General features: G+C 34.4%; 1 protein-coding gene across 4 annotated transcripts in view; it reads left to right on the forward strand.

Moving 5' to 3' along the window:
• LOC114510425 (ankyrin repeat and KH domain-containing protein 1) overlaps window positions 1–16,833 on the forward strand; it is a 109,439-nt gene that overhangs the window by 13,947 nt on the left and 78,659 nt on the right. For all 4 annotated transcript variants that reach the window (XM_028529056.2, XM_028529052.2, XM_036014091.1 and 1 more), the window contains exons 2-3: window positions 10,389–10,542; window positions 15,426–15,582. In XM_028529056.2, coding sequence (XP_028384857.1) covers window positions 10,389–10,542; window positions 15,426–15,582 — 311 coding nt within the window. The remainder of the gene's footprint in view (window positions 1–10,388; window positions 10,543–15,425; window positions 15,583–16,833) is intronic.

Below are 16,833 nucleotides of genomic sequence, written 5' to 3' on the forward strand. Positions count from 1 at the left end.
ACCACACACATCTAAGCGGGCACTAAGTGCTGTAGGTTTGTTCTTAACACCTTATTTATGTGTCCCTTTTGCTGTATCCTCACTGCTCCTGCTATAAATCAAACCATCATCTTTCACCTGGACTTACTACGGTAATCCTTGGCTCTATCTACCTCCAAGACTAAACGTCTCTAAGTCTTCCTCTGTCATGTTATCAGAGTAAATTCTCTAGTGCCAGTTCAGTCATGTCAAGCCTTTGGCAAAAAGCCTTCCCATTCCTTAGATAAAGGGCAAATCGAAATTCCTTAGTATGGCAAACAAGGTTATTTAGGATTTTGTTCCTATCTATTTTCCCAACCCCACCCTTGCTGTACCCTTCTTCATTTCCTTTTTGTATTCCACCTGTAGTTCTCTGAACCTGTCAAGCTATTATATGCCCTGCTATATTTATTTCCACTGCTTTGGTTTCTAGAATCATAATAGTAATTACTGTATGCTGAGTGCTTATTGTCCACTGGGCTGAATGCTTACATATTCTCAAATAAATTTTACAACTACCACATGAGGAAAGTTATATTATTCCCAACATACAGGCAAGGCAATTGAAGCTTAGAGACATTAGGTAACATAAACGAAGTTGTGCATCTAGTAATGATGGAGCCAGGATTTGAATCCAGGTGTCTTGGACTGTAAAGGTGATGTTTATACCCACTACTACTATACACTGCTGCTGTCGCTCTTGTCCCTGTTCCCCATCCTGTTGTATACCTTCTTGTTTCAGAGTCATCATACCTAACCGATTTCCTTCATTACTATCCCAGTTAGAATTGACCATTACTTCCTCTGTGTTCCCATGTTATGTATACGACTGTTATAGTGTCCATAATACATTACTGCATTTATTTATCTGTGTAATGAGCGGGAATGGTGTCTTGTTTATTTTTGTATTTCCAGTATATACTAGGATGTCTGGCACATAGTAGATGCTTAATAAATGTTGAATGAGTATATGTGTAGTGCTTAATGTGCTCAGGTTACGTGTTAGTCTAAGACAAATATAATGAATTCTATATTATTTTTTTAAAGATTATTTATTTATTTTTAGAGAAGGGGAAGGGAGGGAGAAGAGAGGGAGAGAAACATCAATGTGTGGTTGCCTCTCTGTTGCCACCACTGGGGACCTGGCCTGCAACCCAGGCATGTGCCCTGACTGGGAATCGAACTGGTGACCCTTTGGTTTGCAGCCCACGCTCAATCCACTGAGCTACACCAGCCAGGGCTCTATATTATTTTTGTGGAGTAGAGAGTAAGAGTATAGGAAGACAAGGTCCTAAGGCAAACTGACCTTAATTATAGTATTCATGGTAATATTAACAGTAATAATAACAATATTTGTTAAGCAATTACCATGTGTTAAACACTATTGTGCAAGTTTAGATATATCACCTAGCGTAGTCACCAATAACTCTGTGATAAAGTTACTGCTGTCCTTACTTTATAGCTGTGGAAAATGAGGCTAAGAGAGGTAAAACAAGTTAACTAAGATCGCACTGTGAGCTGTGTGGGTTGGTATTCTGTGAGTCCTTCCTCTTAGTCATTATGCTGTCCTCCCCTTATTGGTATTAATTGGAGGTTTATGGGTGTTTGAGCTCTTCTAACTTATTAAAATTGAGTATTCCTTTGGAGTGTTCAATGCTTATTTTCTGTTTAGGATAATGAGCAGAAGACAGGACTTGTTTCTAACTTTATCCTTACCCCTTTATTATGATAGAAAAAATATAGAGTAACATTTCTTTCTTCAACAGTAAGATTTTCTTGTCCTTAATTGCCAGATACTTCATTCCTGTGGCTTTTCTAATGAATATGTAAGCAGTCTTCTTTTTTTAGAAACTTATTGTGGTATAAATGTTGTTATATGTGTGCTGGTTAGAAATAATGTAGATGTAGCTGCCAGAAATTACTAAATAAAAACATGATCCATCTGTTTAAGAACTCTGGGCAGAGAGGAGTTAGTGGGCTTGATAATCTATTACATTTAATTTAATTTAATGTAAGGAAGTTTTTTCCTGACATCACTATTACTATTAAACTGTGACATTGCGATACCTGTAGATTCTCTGCTTACTTCACTGCCTTGTATTTTAGTTATGCTCCGTTGTTTAGGAGATTCACTTAAGACAGTTTTATGTGGTGAAAGAAAGGGCGTGAGCTTTGGAGTCTGAAACACATAGCTTCAGAACCCTGCATAGTTATGTGATCTTGGGCAAGCCGCTTACCTTTTCTGAGTTTGTTACTTAAAATGAAGATCAGTTAATTGACTTCATTGAGTAGCTAAGATGTTTGAATGAAATAATATATGGAACATGCTTATACATATGATGCATTTTATTAATGGTGACATATTTTTTAAGTACTTAATGGTAGTTATGTTTTTAAAATATATTTTATTGATTATGCTATTATAGTTGTCCCATTTTCCCCCTTCACTCCCTTCTACCCTATACACCCTCTTCCACCCATATCCCCCCCTTCAGTCATGTCCATGTGTCATACTTATAAGTTCTTTAGCTTCTACATTCCCATACTATTCTTACCCTCCCCCTATCTATTTTCAACCTACAATCTATGCTACTTATTCTCTGTACCTTTTCCCCCTCTCTCCTCCTCCCACTCCCCTGTTGCTAACCCTCCATGTGATCTCCATTTCTGTGGTTCTGTTCCTGTTCTAGTTGTTTGCTTAGTTTCTTTTGGTTTTGCTTTAGGTGTGGTTGTTCATAATTGTGAGTTTGCTGTCCTTTTACTATACATGTTTTTTCTTTATCTTCTTTTCTTAGATAAGTCCCTTTAACATTTCATAAAATAAGGGCTTGGTGATGATGAACTCCTTTAACTTGACCTTATCTGAGAAGCACTTTATCTGCCCTTGCATTCTAAATGAAAGCTTTGCTGGATAGAGTAATCTGGGATATAGGTCCTTGTCTTTCATGACTTGGAATATTTCTTTCCAGCCCCTTCTTGCCTGTAAGGTCTCTTTTGAGAAATCAGCTAACAGTCTGATGGGAATTCCTTTGTAGGTTACTGTCCCCTTATCTCTTGCTGCTTCTAGGATTCTCTCCTTCATTTTTACCTTGGCTAGTGTAATTATGATGTGCCTTGATGTGTTTCTTCTTGGGTCCAACTTCTTTGGGGCTCTCTGAGCTTCCTGGATTTCCTGGACGTCTATTTCCTTTGCCAGAATGGGGAAGTTCTCCTTTATTATTTGTTCAAATACGTGTTCAATCTGTTGCTTTTCCTCTTCCCTTTCTGGCACCCCTATAATTCGGATGTTGGAACGTTTAAAGATGTCCTGGAGGTTCCTAAGCTTCTCATTTTTTTGAATTCTTATTTCTTCATTCTTTCCTGTTTGGTTGTTTTTTTCTTCCTTCTGGTCCACTCTATTGTTTTGAGTCCCAGTTTCCTTCCCATCACTATTGGTTCTCTGTGCATCTTCCTTCATCTCTTTTATGGTAACCTGCATTTTTTCATGTAATTTGCACCCAAAATCAACCAATTCTTTGAGCTTCCTGATCACCAGTGTTTTGAACTGTGCATCTGATAGATTGGCTATCTCTTGGTCACTCAAAAGGATGAGCCCTGGGGCGTTGATCTATTTTTCTGTTTGAAACATGTCTCTCTCTCTATCTTTTCTTTGTTTTTTGTTTGTTTGTTTGTTTTTGGTCTGGTCGCTCCTGTTACAGTGAGGGGTGGAGCCTTAGGTGTTCACCGGGGCTGGGCACCCCAGTCGCTAGATTGTGACATTGTTTGTGGGGGCAGGGGCAGGAGGGAACAATGGCAGTAGCTCCGCTCTCCTGGGACCACAGTCCCTTCCCTGGGATCCTGGGCTGCGCGCTCTGTCCCAGTCCACAATCGCCGCCTCACTGGGTCCGCCCACTGCCACTCGAGTAGTCAGGGTCAACCTGCTGTGATCCTGTGCGCCCTGGATGCTGTACGCGCTCCCGGTTGCCTTATGCGCCCGCTGCTCTCTGCACCGTGACCCGTGCTGCAACCCGAGCCCGGCTGCTTGTCTATGCCCCTCCTACCAGTCTGGATGAACGGGTCTACTTCAACTTCTTGGCTGTCCAACTTCCATTCAGATAAATTCTCTGTCAGTTCTGGGTGTTATTCTACCTCTAAATTGTTGTTGTTCTAGTCTTGGTTGTGTGTGGAGGTATGGTGCGTCCACCTACGCCTCTATCTTGCCGGAAGTCTTGGTAGTTATTTTTTAAAAGACCTTCCTCTCTACATCTTTAGAGGCTTCAAAGATAATAGATTTTATGTTAAAATTATAGTTTAGAGATGAAGTTTTTGTAGTTGAGTAAAGTGGTATTAATTTTCTCCAGTTTTAACTTAGAATTAGAAGAAGCATGATGATTCTCTCTTGTGCTGTGTGAGGCTAAAGAAATCACAAAATACCATTTATGCTTTGTGAACAGAGGATTGTGGATCTGAACTTGGGAATACAGTTTTCCATGTAGAAAGAAATTTGAGAAGTTTTTATGTTAAGGAATACAGCCTTTTTATTCCAGTGTTTCAGGATGTTGCTGACTATATTGGGCCTTACTGTATCAGCAAAACTCATTCCTAAATTTATTATTTGGTCCTGTGTTACTTTCTCCCTTTAAGTAGTTCTGGGAGCATGTTTGTGGTGGATGCTACTGTTGAAACTTTTGGAGTACTGAGTGTTTTTTTGTAAAAAGGAATTACTGTGTCTTTTCAGTAATTATGTCTTGGGACACTGACCCATCCTTCTTGGCTGCTCTAACTAGAAATCAATAGTAAGCCATCTGGATTCTAAAATTAGTGTAAATGATGATTCTGACTTAAAAGTAGAAGGCTTAATTTAGGTGGAGAAATGCAAGGCATGTCGATCTGTCCTATAGATTGCATAAGAGAGAAGAGGAGAAATAGCAAGTACATTTTAAAAAATGTATATTTTAAAAGTTTAAAATGTTTCATTTAGTGTATTTTTATCAAATCTGAATTTCTTAAAGGAGCTTCGTTTTTGAAGGTTTGTGAGGAGAGGCAGTGTAACATAAAGATTTAGCCTTCCCTTAAGCTTTTTCTTAGTTCCTGGTGGAATTCATGGGAGTGACAATTATTCTTAAAGTTAGCAGAAACAAAATGTGTGGTTACTAGTATTTTAGTACCTAACATAAAATACAAAACAACATGTTAAAAATAAAATTTTTATAATCCATTTGTCTTTTCAAAGTCATTCTATCTAAAACAGTGTATTTTCTACCTATGTTTGAGAGCTTGGTGGTATTCTGTATCATGCTTGTTGCATAATATGAACACATGACTAGAGAATATATAAACAAATATGTAATATAATGTGCATGTTTTATAATAGAGTGCTCATTTTTACTAAGTCCTTTTCTCTTTTAACTAGCAGTTACTATTACAGAAATATCCTAGAGAAGGTAATAGTTGATTATTTACAAATATAGAGGTGAGAATTTTAGTTATATGACTTAAAACATATTAATATTATTGAAATTTTTAAGTATAACACTGCTTACTTACATTTGATATAAATTGGTTCTTTAGTGGAAGCATATTTTGGCCAAATCATAACTGGATTGATAAGTGATTTTTCTAACTAGATTTTGGCCAGGGTGACTTTTTTTTTTAAGGTGGTAATAGCTGATTCTGTGGTTAATCTCCCTAGTAACTGTTGCCATCCAGTGGTTCATTGCTGAAATGTCAAGTGGGATATAAAAAAAATAGGACAAAATGCTTTTTCCTGTTTTCCTCCACCCTTTTGTTTAAATTCTAGTTGAAGTGAAAAGTACAGTTATTTTTTTTAGAGAGGGAATTAAAAAGAAAAACTTTTGAGGAGGAAGACAAAGTTTTTGCCTTAAGCATTTTAGAAGAGATTACCTATAAAAGAAAAACGGGGTTTTTCTTGTTTGTTGTTTTTTATGGGCCAGATTCTGTCTTGTCCTATTTCTTCCACCTTTCAAAGGTAGAAGAAAAATCTGCAGTGTTTAAGACTTGAAATGAAGTTTTCTGCCATTAGCAAAAACAGTACCAATCTAAGTGGATGTTTTATGTCTGCTGCTGAATGAAGCTGTTGAGTAGAGATGCGCTATATAGCTGTATCATCAGGCAATAAGGACAGTTTCTGTGATCCTTGACCTAAATGTAAGAAACTATGAGGGCTTTTTATATTCCTTTTCATAATCAAGACTAATTTCATTAGATATGTCATTCATTTGGAATTATCCATTATAAAGACTTTTTGGTACTATATCACCAAGCCTTTATTAAATGTACAGAATTGGTCTTATTTAATATTTTCATGTAGTCATAAATGGTTTCTATTTTGGCCAGCCAGGTATATTTTTAGGTAATGCTATTGCAATCTGAACTGCAAGAGTATGTTTCAGTGGGTTTATCAGTAAGATATTTATGAACTGCCAAAAGCAATCCCCAAATGTTCCCAAAGTAATAGGCATAACTACGTATTTTTTTATTGATTCCACATTGAATCAGGCTTTTAAAATTTTAGAGGGAAAAGGACAAAATAAGTGATAGAATTGAGTGCTTTTTGGCACATCTGATTGACACAAATGTACTTAAATCATTTATGTGTTTTGTTGTATATGACAATAACATCCTGGAAACTTAAGGTTTTTCCCACAAGTGTTGTGGATATTTAATATTTTTTTTAATCTTGTGGGTCAGAACTTAAATATAAAATGACTAAAACTACTTTTGAAAGTTTAAATGATCATCACAAGAAAAAAAATATAGCTATGTGAGGTGATGGACATTAACTAAACATACTTTGGTAACCATTTTGCAATATATAAATAACATAAAATCATTATGTTGTATACCTTAAATTTATGTATACAGTGTTAATGTCTGATATTTCAATAAAAGTAGTAGAAAAAATAAAATTAAAAAAAGAAAATTCAAGTGAATGTTGATTAAAAAAGCATCATATAGATTCTCAGTGAGATTCTTCCAGTTTGAAAAGGCATAAAAGATAAACACCATGGTGAGGGAGAGATCAAAAGTTGTGATTACACAGAATTGTATTCTAAAAATTATACTTTTATAGTGTTTTATGATCTTTAAAATGTTTTTTTTTTTTACCTTATTCCATTTTTTCACTAGCACTGTAAGGTAGGTAACGCAGATATTTGTTTATTGAGGAAGAAATGGAATGTCAGAAAGGTTGAGTGATATGCCTGGTGGAACTAGCACTTGAAACTAATTCTCCTGATCTCTAGTTGTAATTTATTCCATTATGCCTTGTGGTCTGATTGAAATGGATTAATAGGCACTCTGACATTGGAGAATTAAACTCAGTGAGTAGTCTTATGAATTGTAATTAATTTTCAAAGAAGTTACAAGCCCTTTGAAACCAAGGGGCAGATACATATCTGTTTTGTGTTTTTCTTCTGAACCTGATTGTTCCCAAGTACTTACTTAGAATGTGCTCTCTATCCTACTGGTGGTGACCAGGTAGGCAATGAGCAGTCTGTTACCTTTTACATGATCTTTCTTAGTCTGTCCCCAGTCGTTCTTTCTAGCTTTAAGCCATAGCTCTAAGTACCTCACAGTTTTTTAAAAATTGAAATACAATTCACATGCCATAAAATTCAACACTTTAAACTGTACAATTCAGTGGTTTTTAGTACATTCACAAGGTTATGCAGCATTCACCACTATCTAGTTCCAGACATTTTCATCATTCCAGAAAGAAACCTCAGACCTGTTACCAGTCACACGCACATTCCTCCCTCCCTGACTCTTCAGGCAACCATGAATCTCCTTTCTGTCTCTATGGATTTACCTATGCTGAACCTTTCCTATAACTTTTTATTCTGGCATGTGTCAGCACTACTCCTTTTTATGGCTGAATAATATTGCATGGTCTGGATACAGCCCATTTTGTTTACCCACTTACCAGCTGATGGACATTTAGGTTTCCATTTTTTGCCTGTTATGCATGATGTATCTATGAACTTCTATGTACAAGTGTCTGTGTGAACATGTATATACATTTTTACTCCTCATATATATGCATAGAAGTGGAATTGCTGTATTATATGGTAATTCTATGTTTAATATTTGAAGAACTGTCAAACTGTTTCCCACAGTAGCGGCAACATTTATATTCCCACTAGCAATGTATGAAGGGGACCTTTTTGGAGAGTGGACCATTCATCATCTTCCAAAGGCATCTTCAAGCCTATTTTTAATTTTATTCCCTTCCACCTCTACTGCTGTGTCTGACCATCTATTGAAATTCTATGCATCCTTAAACATCTAGCTCAAGTACTACTTGTGCAGTCTGCTTAGATTACTAAGGCTAGAAGTGACTTTCCGCTAGTACATACAGTTGTACCACTTATTTTTCTTTAGATCTTCTGTAATAGTTGTTGGAGTCTTTGACTTATTTCTTCTACCACATTTTTGTGCTCTCATAGTGATTTGTAAATATTGTAAATATTTATGTAAAATATGTAAATATCGAAGGAACAAATAATGGGAGAGAATTAGAAATCCTTAACTCGGATTTTTAAAGTATTACATGATACATATAATTTGTATTTGTCTCTATAATAATGTATAATACACATCAGACCAGTGCTTTTTATAAAATAGAAGTGTTAACATCTAAACACTGTCTTGAGTAAAAAACCCCAGAATTTGGAATGATAGTTTTATCTATCCTCACAACTGGCAGGTATATGTATCTGCAAACACCTACTGTCAGGGACTTGCAACAAGCTCTTTGTTGTACAGTTACCTTTCAATATCTTTTGACAACTAATAGTCTACATTTATCTATAGGCATGGATCTAGAATGCCATCTTTCTAATTACATATTAAAGAAGCTATGTTGCATTGTACTAAGTACATATAATACATAGTACATGGCTCAGTGTTATTAGATCTGAAGTTAAAGATTTGTTTTGTGAAATTATGGTATACTAGAATAAGTTACATCTAAATCATTTTAACTTTACTGTCTTTATTAAGATCTTTATTTGGTGTTCATTTTGAAAGCTGATGACCAACTAGCTAAATATGCCAAATAATCTAGTCCAAATACTATGGTCCTTTGTTTATAAATTTGTGAAGTAGTATTGCCTAGTGTTCAAGAGCACAGATTCTGTAGCTTAATGGCCTGGGTCTGGAACTTAGCTTTGCCAATTATTAGCTGTGTGACTTTGGAGAAGTACTTAACTTTTCTATTGCTGTTTTTCTATCTACAAAAAATGTTAACTCCCCTGGTATATGTATTTATATATTATAGACATATATGTTATATAAATATGTACTCATGACTATATATGTGAATACCCATGTACTCACATATACATGTACATATATACTTTTAGCAAAATAAATACCATACTTTTTGCATCAGGTGGTTTTCACTTAGTTTTATGAATGCTTTCTCATGCCATTCAAGGTGTTTTAAAAACAGTGTATAATGGCTGTATAATGTATGAATATACAGAATGTGTTTATGAAATTCCCTAGTGTAGTTTTTTCCTCTGAATTTTGGAATTTTAATTAATGTTGTAGTAAATATCCTAGCATACTTTTGTTTGGCTTTCAGATAAATTATTTTACGGATGGATTCCTTAAAATGGAATTACTGGGACAGAGGGCATGAGCTGTTTAAAGTATTTTGACACACATTTCCAAATTTTTTTCTTGAAGAGTTGTACATATTTTATTTAAGAAAATTTATTTAGAATTAACTTGATTTGAAATTAGAAGGTTGTATTTATTTTCATAATTTGATTTTGTTTATACCATTTATTCATTTCAGCGAATATGTATTGAATACCTACTATTTGCAAGGTATTTTTAGGCCCAGAGGATAGAGCAGTGAACAAACAGGTATGGTTCCTAATCTCATGGAGCTTTATTGTCTGTAGGACTCCAGATATTTGACAGTGGATTAAATGTGTTTTTTTTTTTTTTTTAAGAATTAGAATTGAATGAATTAATTAGAAGCAAGGAAAAACTGTGCCTGAATGACTTATCTATGCTATCTAGTCTTTTTACTATGTAGTCCTGTATACATCATCTTGGGGGCTATGTTTATATACTTGTTTCATTGAAAAAAATGCTGCTTTTCAGGCTCTATGTTAGGCACAGAAGATACAGTTCTCTCTAGGAAACTTGAATTTGATGTGTCTATGTTATACCTCTAGTCAGATCTAAAGATAAGCAGCTGGTTGGGAGGCTCTCTCAAAGTCCCTTCCTATTGCCCCATAGTTCTACAGTAATTTTTCTAGTTATACTTAAATTCCAAGTCATATTACCTTAAATGCAGTTACTCTCACAGTGAAATCAGTTTCATGGATATTGCATCTTTAATTCATAAACAGGTTGAATCATTTATTTTGGACCAAGAAGATCTGGATAACCCAGTGCTTAAAACAACATCAGAGATATTCTTATCAAGTACTGCAGAAGGAGCAGACTTACGCACTGTGGATCCAGAGACACAGGCACGACTAGAAGCATTGCTAGAAGCAGCAGGTACATTATTTTTTGTTTTCTCTTTTTTCATCTCTTTAAAAGGCTAGATTGTTATACAGTGTTATACAAGATTACCCCCAAATTTTATAACATTTTATGGAATTTGAAATCTCTATAAAAATTTCTAATTTTTTCCTAAAGCGAATGTTCACATTTTATATTTTAAAAATTGTTGGTTGGAAGTTTTCTATGAGTGATTTCTGGGCTCCACACTAACATTTTTAAGGTATTCCATAATCTAATTATCAAGGAAAACTTACTATATTATAAAATAAAAATGTGAAAGAAACTTAGTTCATAAAATCGAATCTTTTAACTGATAGGGAATTCATGATTATTTATTTCTTCACTTTATATGTATGTATCTTATAATAGATTGCTATTTTTTACTTAGAAGACTGTAAATAAAAAATGAATGCAAAATTGGACCAGCTCTAGTCAGATATACCAAGCTATGTCAACTTGTTCTAAAATAGCAGAAAATAAAAATGTGTGATAAGCATGCTTTCTCAAAGTAATATGTACTTAACAGTATTTTATACTGCTCATTATTTGCTCCACAAAGTTTCCATTACACTGTAATGAAGACCTTTTATCTCCTAAAATTGTATTTTAACAAGGAAGTTAACTTTTTCTGATACTTGCATATTGCTTTTGAGATGTTCACTTTGTATGACACTTTCTTAAAAATTTACTCATTTAATATAAATATACCTGCACATTATACACACATAAGGATTTAATCTGTAAGAATTTGCAGCTTATTTTACTTTTTATTTTTTTAAGGTTTTTAAAGTTTAATTTATTTATTTTAGACAGAGGGGAAGGGAAGGAGAAAGAGGGAGAGAAATATCAATGTGCGGTTGTCTCTCATGTGCCCCCTGCTGGTGACCTGACTTGACCAGCACCCCAGGCTTGTGTCCTGACTGGGAATTGAACCGATGACCCTTTGGTTTGCAGGCTGGTGCGCAGTCCACTGAGCCACATCAGCCAGGCTACAGCTTATTTTAAAAAGTAGTGCCTAGACACTTGTTAGGTGGGCATAATATATACTCTAGGCCATATTAAAGCTATTAAAATACAGAAAATACAAAATTCAGAGTTTTTAAAAGTTTAGAAAATCTCATTCAGCTTCTTAGTACAGTCAGTTCTAGAATAATGTGGGAAGTTTAGCGTGGTGCCAAACCCCACACAGTAAAAAATCCACATTACTTTTGACTACCCCAAAACTCTCAGTATTTGTGGGGTTTGGTCCAGGACCTCTTAGAGATACCAAATCCAGGGATGTTCAAGTCCTTACATAAAATGTCATAGTACAATGCATGCAGTTGGCTCTCCACATCCATGGATACAAACCCCAGGGATATGGAGGGTCAACTGATTGTTGAAAACAATTTGTGTTTAAGTGGACCCCTGCAGTTTAAACACGTGTTGTATTAAGGGTCAACTGCACTTTAATAAGCATAATATTAAAGATAGGTGTTTAGAAAAATCGCAGCAGCCTTTTAACAATTTCATCTTGAAGGAAATAAACAATGTTACATTTAACCAAGTAATGACTATGGGAAGAGTTGGAGCTAAAAGAAAATGAGTATTTCTACATTGTTCTTGGAAAGACATAGTATGTTGGGAATATGTTCACTTAATATCATCTTGTTACTCCCTTTATCTTGTTACGAAAAAGCATAGCTATGAATTTTAGCAGATGGTTTTTAGTCCTTCTAATGTCTCTTTTTGGAATTGAGATTTAAAAATGGATTGAACAAAACATGTAAGTATCCAGCAGTAGACTTTAATGTAGGGCAGGGCTAGTAATTACTGAAAAAAGATATGAAGATCACATCAGTAATTATATTGGGTGTCCCTCCCTTTTAGTCTGGTTTCTTGTGAGTCTCCTAGTTGTGATTTAGGGATGTATACGATTTCTGAAATGGGAGTGTCATGGCCACCCTCTTTTTCTTTTTTCCTGCTTTGAAACCTTACATTTTGCTTAGAGTCGACAGAAATGTGGAGAGAAGGCACTTCTCTTCCAATTTACTCCAGGCTAATTTCCTTTCCTTCTCCAGACCAAGTTTTTTTTTTGTTTTTGTTTTTTTTTATGGTACTAGGTAGTAGTACATCTTTGCCCTTTGGTTTAGGCTGACACTTGAGACCTTCTGATTAAGGGTTTTAGATTCATTTCTCTCTTTTTTTTGGACTCCTCATGATTTTCACTCAAGACTGTCTCTTTTCCTGGCACATTAAGCATTTTTCTTTTCCCATTTTCTCCTTTTGGTACATGAAGATACTGTAGAATTGCTTGTTATTCATACCTTTATTGTTAGAGAGAAAACCTTAAAAATCAGGACTTCCTTTCTGCCATGAGGTGTCAGAAACTGTTGAATTTTAAAATTTTGTATATTTTGACAATTTAAACTCCAGACATTGTTGGATATAACATTTTATCCAAAGAAATTGTCATATGGATTTTAAGATGATGTGCTCCTTCCTAAGCCCTGTTGTAAGTCAGTTGTTTAATACATAGTTTCTTTTTGTGCTTCAGTATTTTCATTTGCTTTTTGGACACTGTGTTGCACCTATAACAGTTAAGAGGAATTTTTAGATATATGTTTGTGTTTTTAATTATGAGAATGTATTAGACATTACTAGGCTTCTTAAGGAAGGTAGAATGCTTGACACTATTTTAACTGAAAGACTTAAGGTGAAGATATTTTTCTGAGATTCTTTGGGATTCATAGAGAAAATTAAAAAGTGAGGCCATTTTAAGAATTTTTAAAATTATTTTCTAAATCATACATGTAATGCATATTATAAAATAGCTAAAGCAATATGAAATGTATTAAGTAGACTATAAAGCCTTCCCATTGTCAAGGTTAACATATCTATGTCAATGTTTCCCTTGTGGTTGTTAAAGATATCTAAATGTTTGAACATACATAGTTTTTTAAAAGTGAAGTAGAATCATTCTATACAAGCTATAATTTTCTTTTTTTCAGTTAATTTATTATGGGCATTTTTCTACAACGTGTATGTTGATCTTTTTCATTCTTTTAAGGAGTAAGATAATATTCTGTTGCTTGGAAGCACCATAATTTATTTTACTAATTTGTTGAAGGATATTTAGATTATTTCCAGTTTTTCCATGCCACAAATAATGCTGTAGTTTACATATATCTATAATTTGTCTTATTTGTGTAAGTATCTTTACAGGAAAAATTCCTAGAAAGTGGTACCACTGGATCAGAGGATATTTGTGTTTCAATTTTTTTTTTAAGATTTTATTTATTTACTTTTAGAGAGAGGGGAAGGGAGGGAGAAAGTGAAAGAGAGAAACATCAGTGCGAGAGATACATCAATGGGCTGCCTCTCTCATGCCCCCAGCTAGGGACTTGGCCCGCAACCCAGGCATGTGCTCTCATCGGGAATTGAACCAGCAACCATTAGGTTTGCAGGCCAGCACTCAATCCACTGAGCCACAGGAGCCGGGGTTGCATTTCAAATTTTGATAACTATTGTCAAATTTGTTCCCCAAGTTTATACCAGTATACATTCCTATCAACAGTTTTTGAAAGGGCTTCACACTTCAGTCAGATTTTGTCCATTTCATTGTTTGCATTTATTTAATATTATCAGTAAATTGTTTAGTAGCTATTTATAAATGATGATATAAATTCATTGGGTGTTAGTTTTTCCAATTTTGATTTTGCCTAAACTTTTTTGTGGTGTCTTTATGCAGAAATTTTTACTGAAATTAAAAATGATTAATATGATATTTACTACTTTTGCTTGATGGCTTTTAGGATTTGGTCTCATGCTTGGGAAAGCCCTCCCCCCATGCCCATGAGCATTAGAAAAATCCTACACAGCATAATAGTACTTTCTGGGGTTTTTTGTTTTTGTTTTTGTTTTTTAATTTAGATCTTAAGTCTGCCTGGTATTTATTTTTGTGAATGTTGTGAGCTAGAGATTTTACTTAATTTTCAAGTGGTAGCCAATTCTGAACAGTGTTTATGAAATAAACCCTACTGTCTCTACTAATTTGAAACATCACCTTTATCATATATTGAATTCACAAATGATCTGGGATCTCTTGTTTTAGCCTCTATATCCTTGACATAATTATCTTTTTTTCCGTGCAAGTGTCATACTATTGTAATTTGTATAGCATCATGATGCTTTTTATATCTTATTAGACAAGTTTTCCCTTTTTTGTTTTCCAAAATTTTACTATTTTTCTCTCATTTTCAGTAGTAACAGGCAGTGATATTGTCAACAAAATTTTCTGTTACAGTAGTAACTGATTCCTAACTGATTCTAGAGAAAATGATTTGTTGTCAACTTAGACACCTGATAGGTACTGCTTGGCTGTGATTGCTGTAAGGACAGGAACTGTACCTTATTTCTTTATGTATCCCTTTTGTCTGGCACATCATAAGCAAATGATAAATATTAAAAATAAGAATTTATTGTAATTTACAAGGTGGCCCTAGAAGATGGTTCTAAGTGGCCATTTGGCCAAATGAAGAAATTATTGCATTGTTTGCTGTAATGTCATAGAATATCCCCTTCATTACTACTGAAAACAGTTTAGACAAATAACGATTCTACTAGAGATCTTATGGTATGACTATATACTTTGAAAGAAATCTCATTTATTTGCTAATATAGGCATCATATTCATTTACATTTGGAAAATAAATTAATATTGTGTTGCATTTTGACATTAGTGGCAAGATTGAAATCATCAGTCTAATAATCTGTCGGCCTTATCTATGGAGACTGTGCCATTTTTGCACTAGCTAATAATGTTTAGAAATATAATTACAATTTACACTTTTATGCTTTTCTTCCCTGCACGTTTGATTGATTGACACACACCGAAGGAATTGGCAAATTGTCAACTGCTGATGGTAAGGCTTTTGCAGATCCTGAGGTGCTCCGAAGACTGACATCCTCAGTGAGTTGTGCGCTGGATGAAGCTGCTGCGGCACTGACACGAATGAAAGCAGAAAACGGCCACAATGCAGGACAGATAGACACGTATGTATTTAATGATGTCTGCTGGATAGTGAGTGGGTGTTTTCTTGAGTGGATTTGGGGGAAGTAGCAAATTTTGGTTAAATATATCTTTTGGAAGGGCTTATAACTTTAGCCAAATGTATATTACACAGGAAGGGCAAAAGAAGGTTTACTGTGCCATTGTGACATTCTTTTGAGTTAATAAAGCTATTATAATTATCATAACCTGCATGTCTTTTTCCATACAAACAACTGTAAACCTGCTTTCCCCACCCCTCTATTTTAAGTTGATCTATAAATATATTCATGATATATGAGTATAAAAATCGATACTATATTTTTATTCTTACATGCTACCCATAGTCATTGAGCATCCTTCGGGACATATTGTGCTATAATAGAGTGTGAGAAGTCAAACTGAGTAAGAACTGGTTTCCATTTTTTAAAAAGTCACTTTTTCTAACAGAGGAGTAAACTCTCAACTGACTGCTTGAATAATAATAAAATGGTTCCAAGTTGCTGAGAGAGTAAATCTTAAGAGTTCTTGTTACAACACAAAAAAACCCCACCTTTTTGTAGCTATATGAGATGATGGATGTTAACTAAATTTACTGTACTCATTTCATAATATATATAAGTCAAGTCACCTTAAACTTGTGCAGTGCTGTATACCAATTATAGCTCAATAAAATTGGGGAAAATAGTAAGTGAAATGGGTTGCTAATGCAATAATCTAGGTGCTTGCTACTCAAATATGGTCCATGTACTAGCAGAGTCAGCATCACCTCCAAGCTTATTAGAAATGCAGAATTTTAGATCCCTACCTTGGATCTACTGAATCAGAATCTGCATTTTAATAAGAAGCATGGGTGATTTGTATGCACATTAAATTTGAGATTCACTTATTTTGTTAATCATTCTGCAATAAAATTTTTCTTAGATTTTCACCTACTGTTACCAAATAAAATTGTAAACCATGGGATTATATGCCAAATACCTTTGGGAGTCATTACACTAGTATAGTACTGTTTAAAAACTTGTGCATCTAATGCTTTAAAAAAACTTTATTTAAAATTTAATATGAAAATGTGCATTTTAGGACATTTTAAAAGGTAAAAATGACAGCTATTTCATATTCACTTATTCTGACTTAGATGACATCCATGAATAAGTATTGCACACAAGATGCTCAGTAAATAAGATACTCATATCTTTTCAGTAAATACGTATTCATATATATTTTTTTTACTATGTCATTATTTGTATGTGTGT

The sequence above is a fragment of the Phyllostomus discolor genome, chromosome 13 (genome assembly GCF_004126475.2).
Source record: "Phyllostomus discolor isolate MPI-MPIP mPhyDis1 chromosome 13, mPhyDis1.pri.v3, whole genome shotgun sequence".
In the NCBI taxonomy this organism is placed as follows: domain Eukaryota; kingdom Metazoa; phylum Chordata; class Mammalia; order Chiroptera; family Phyllostomidae; genus Phyllostomus; species Phyllostomus discolor.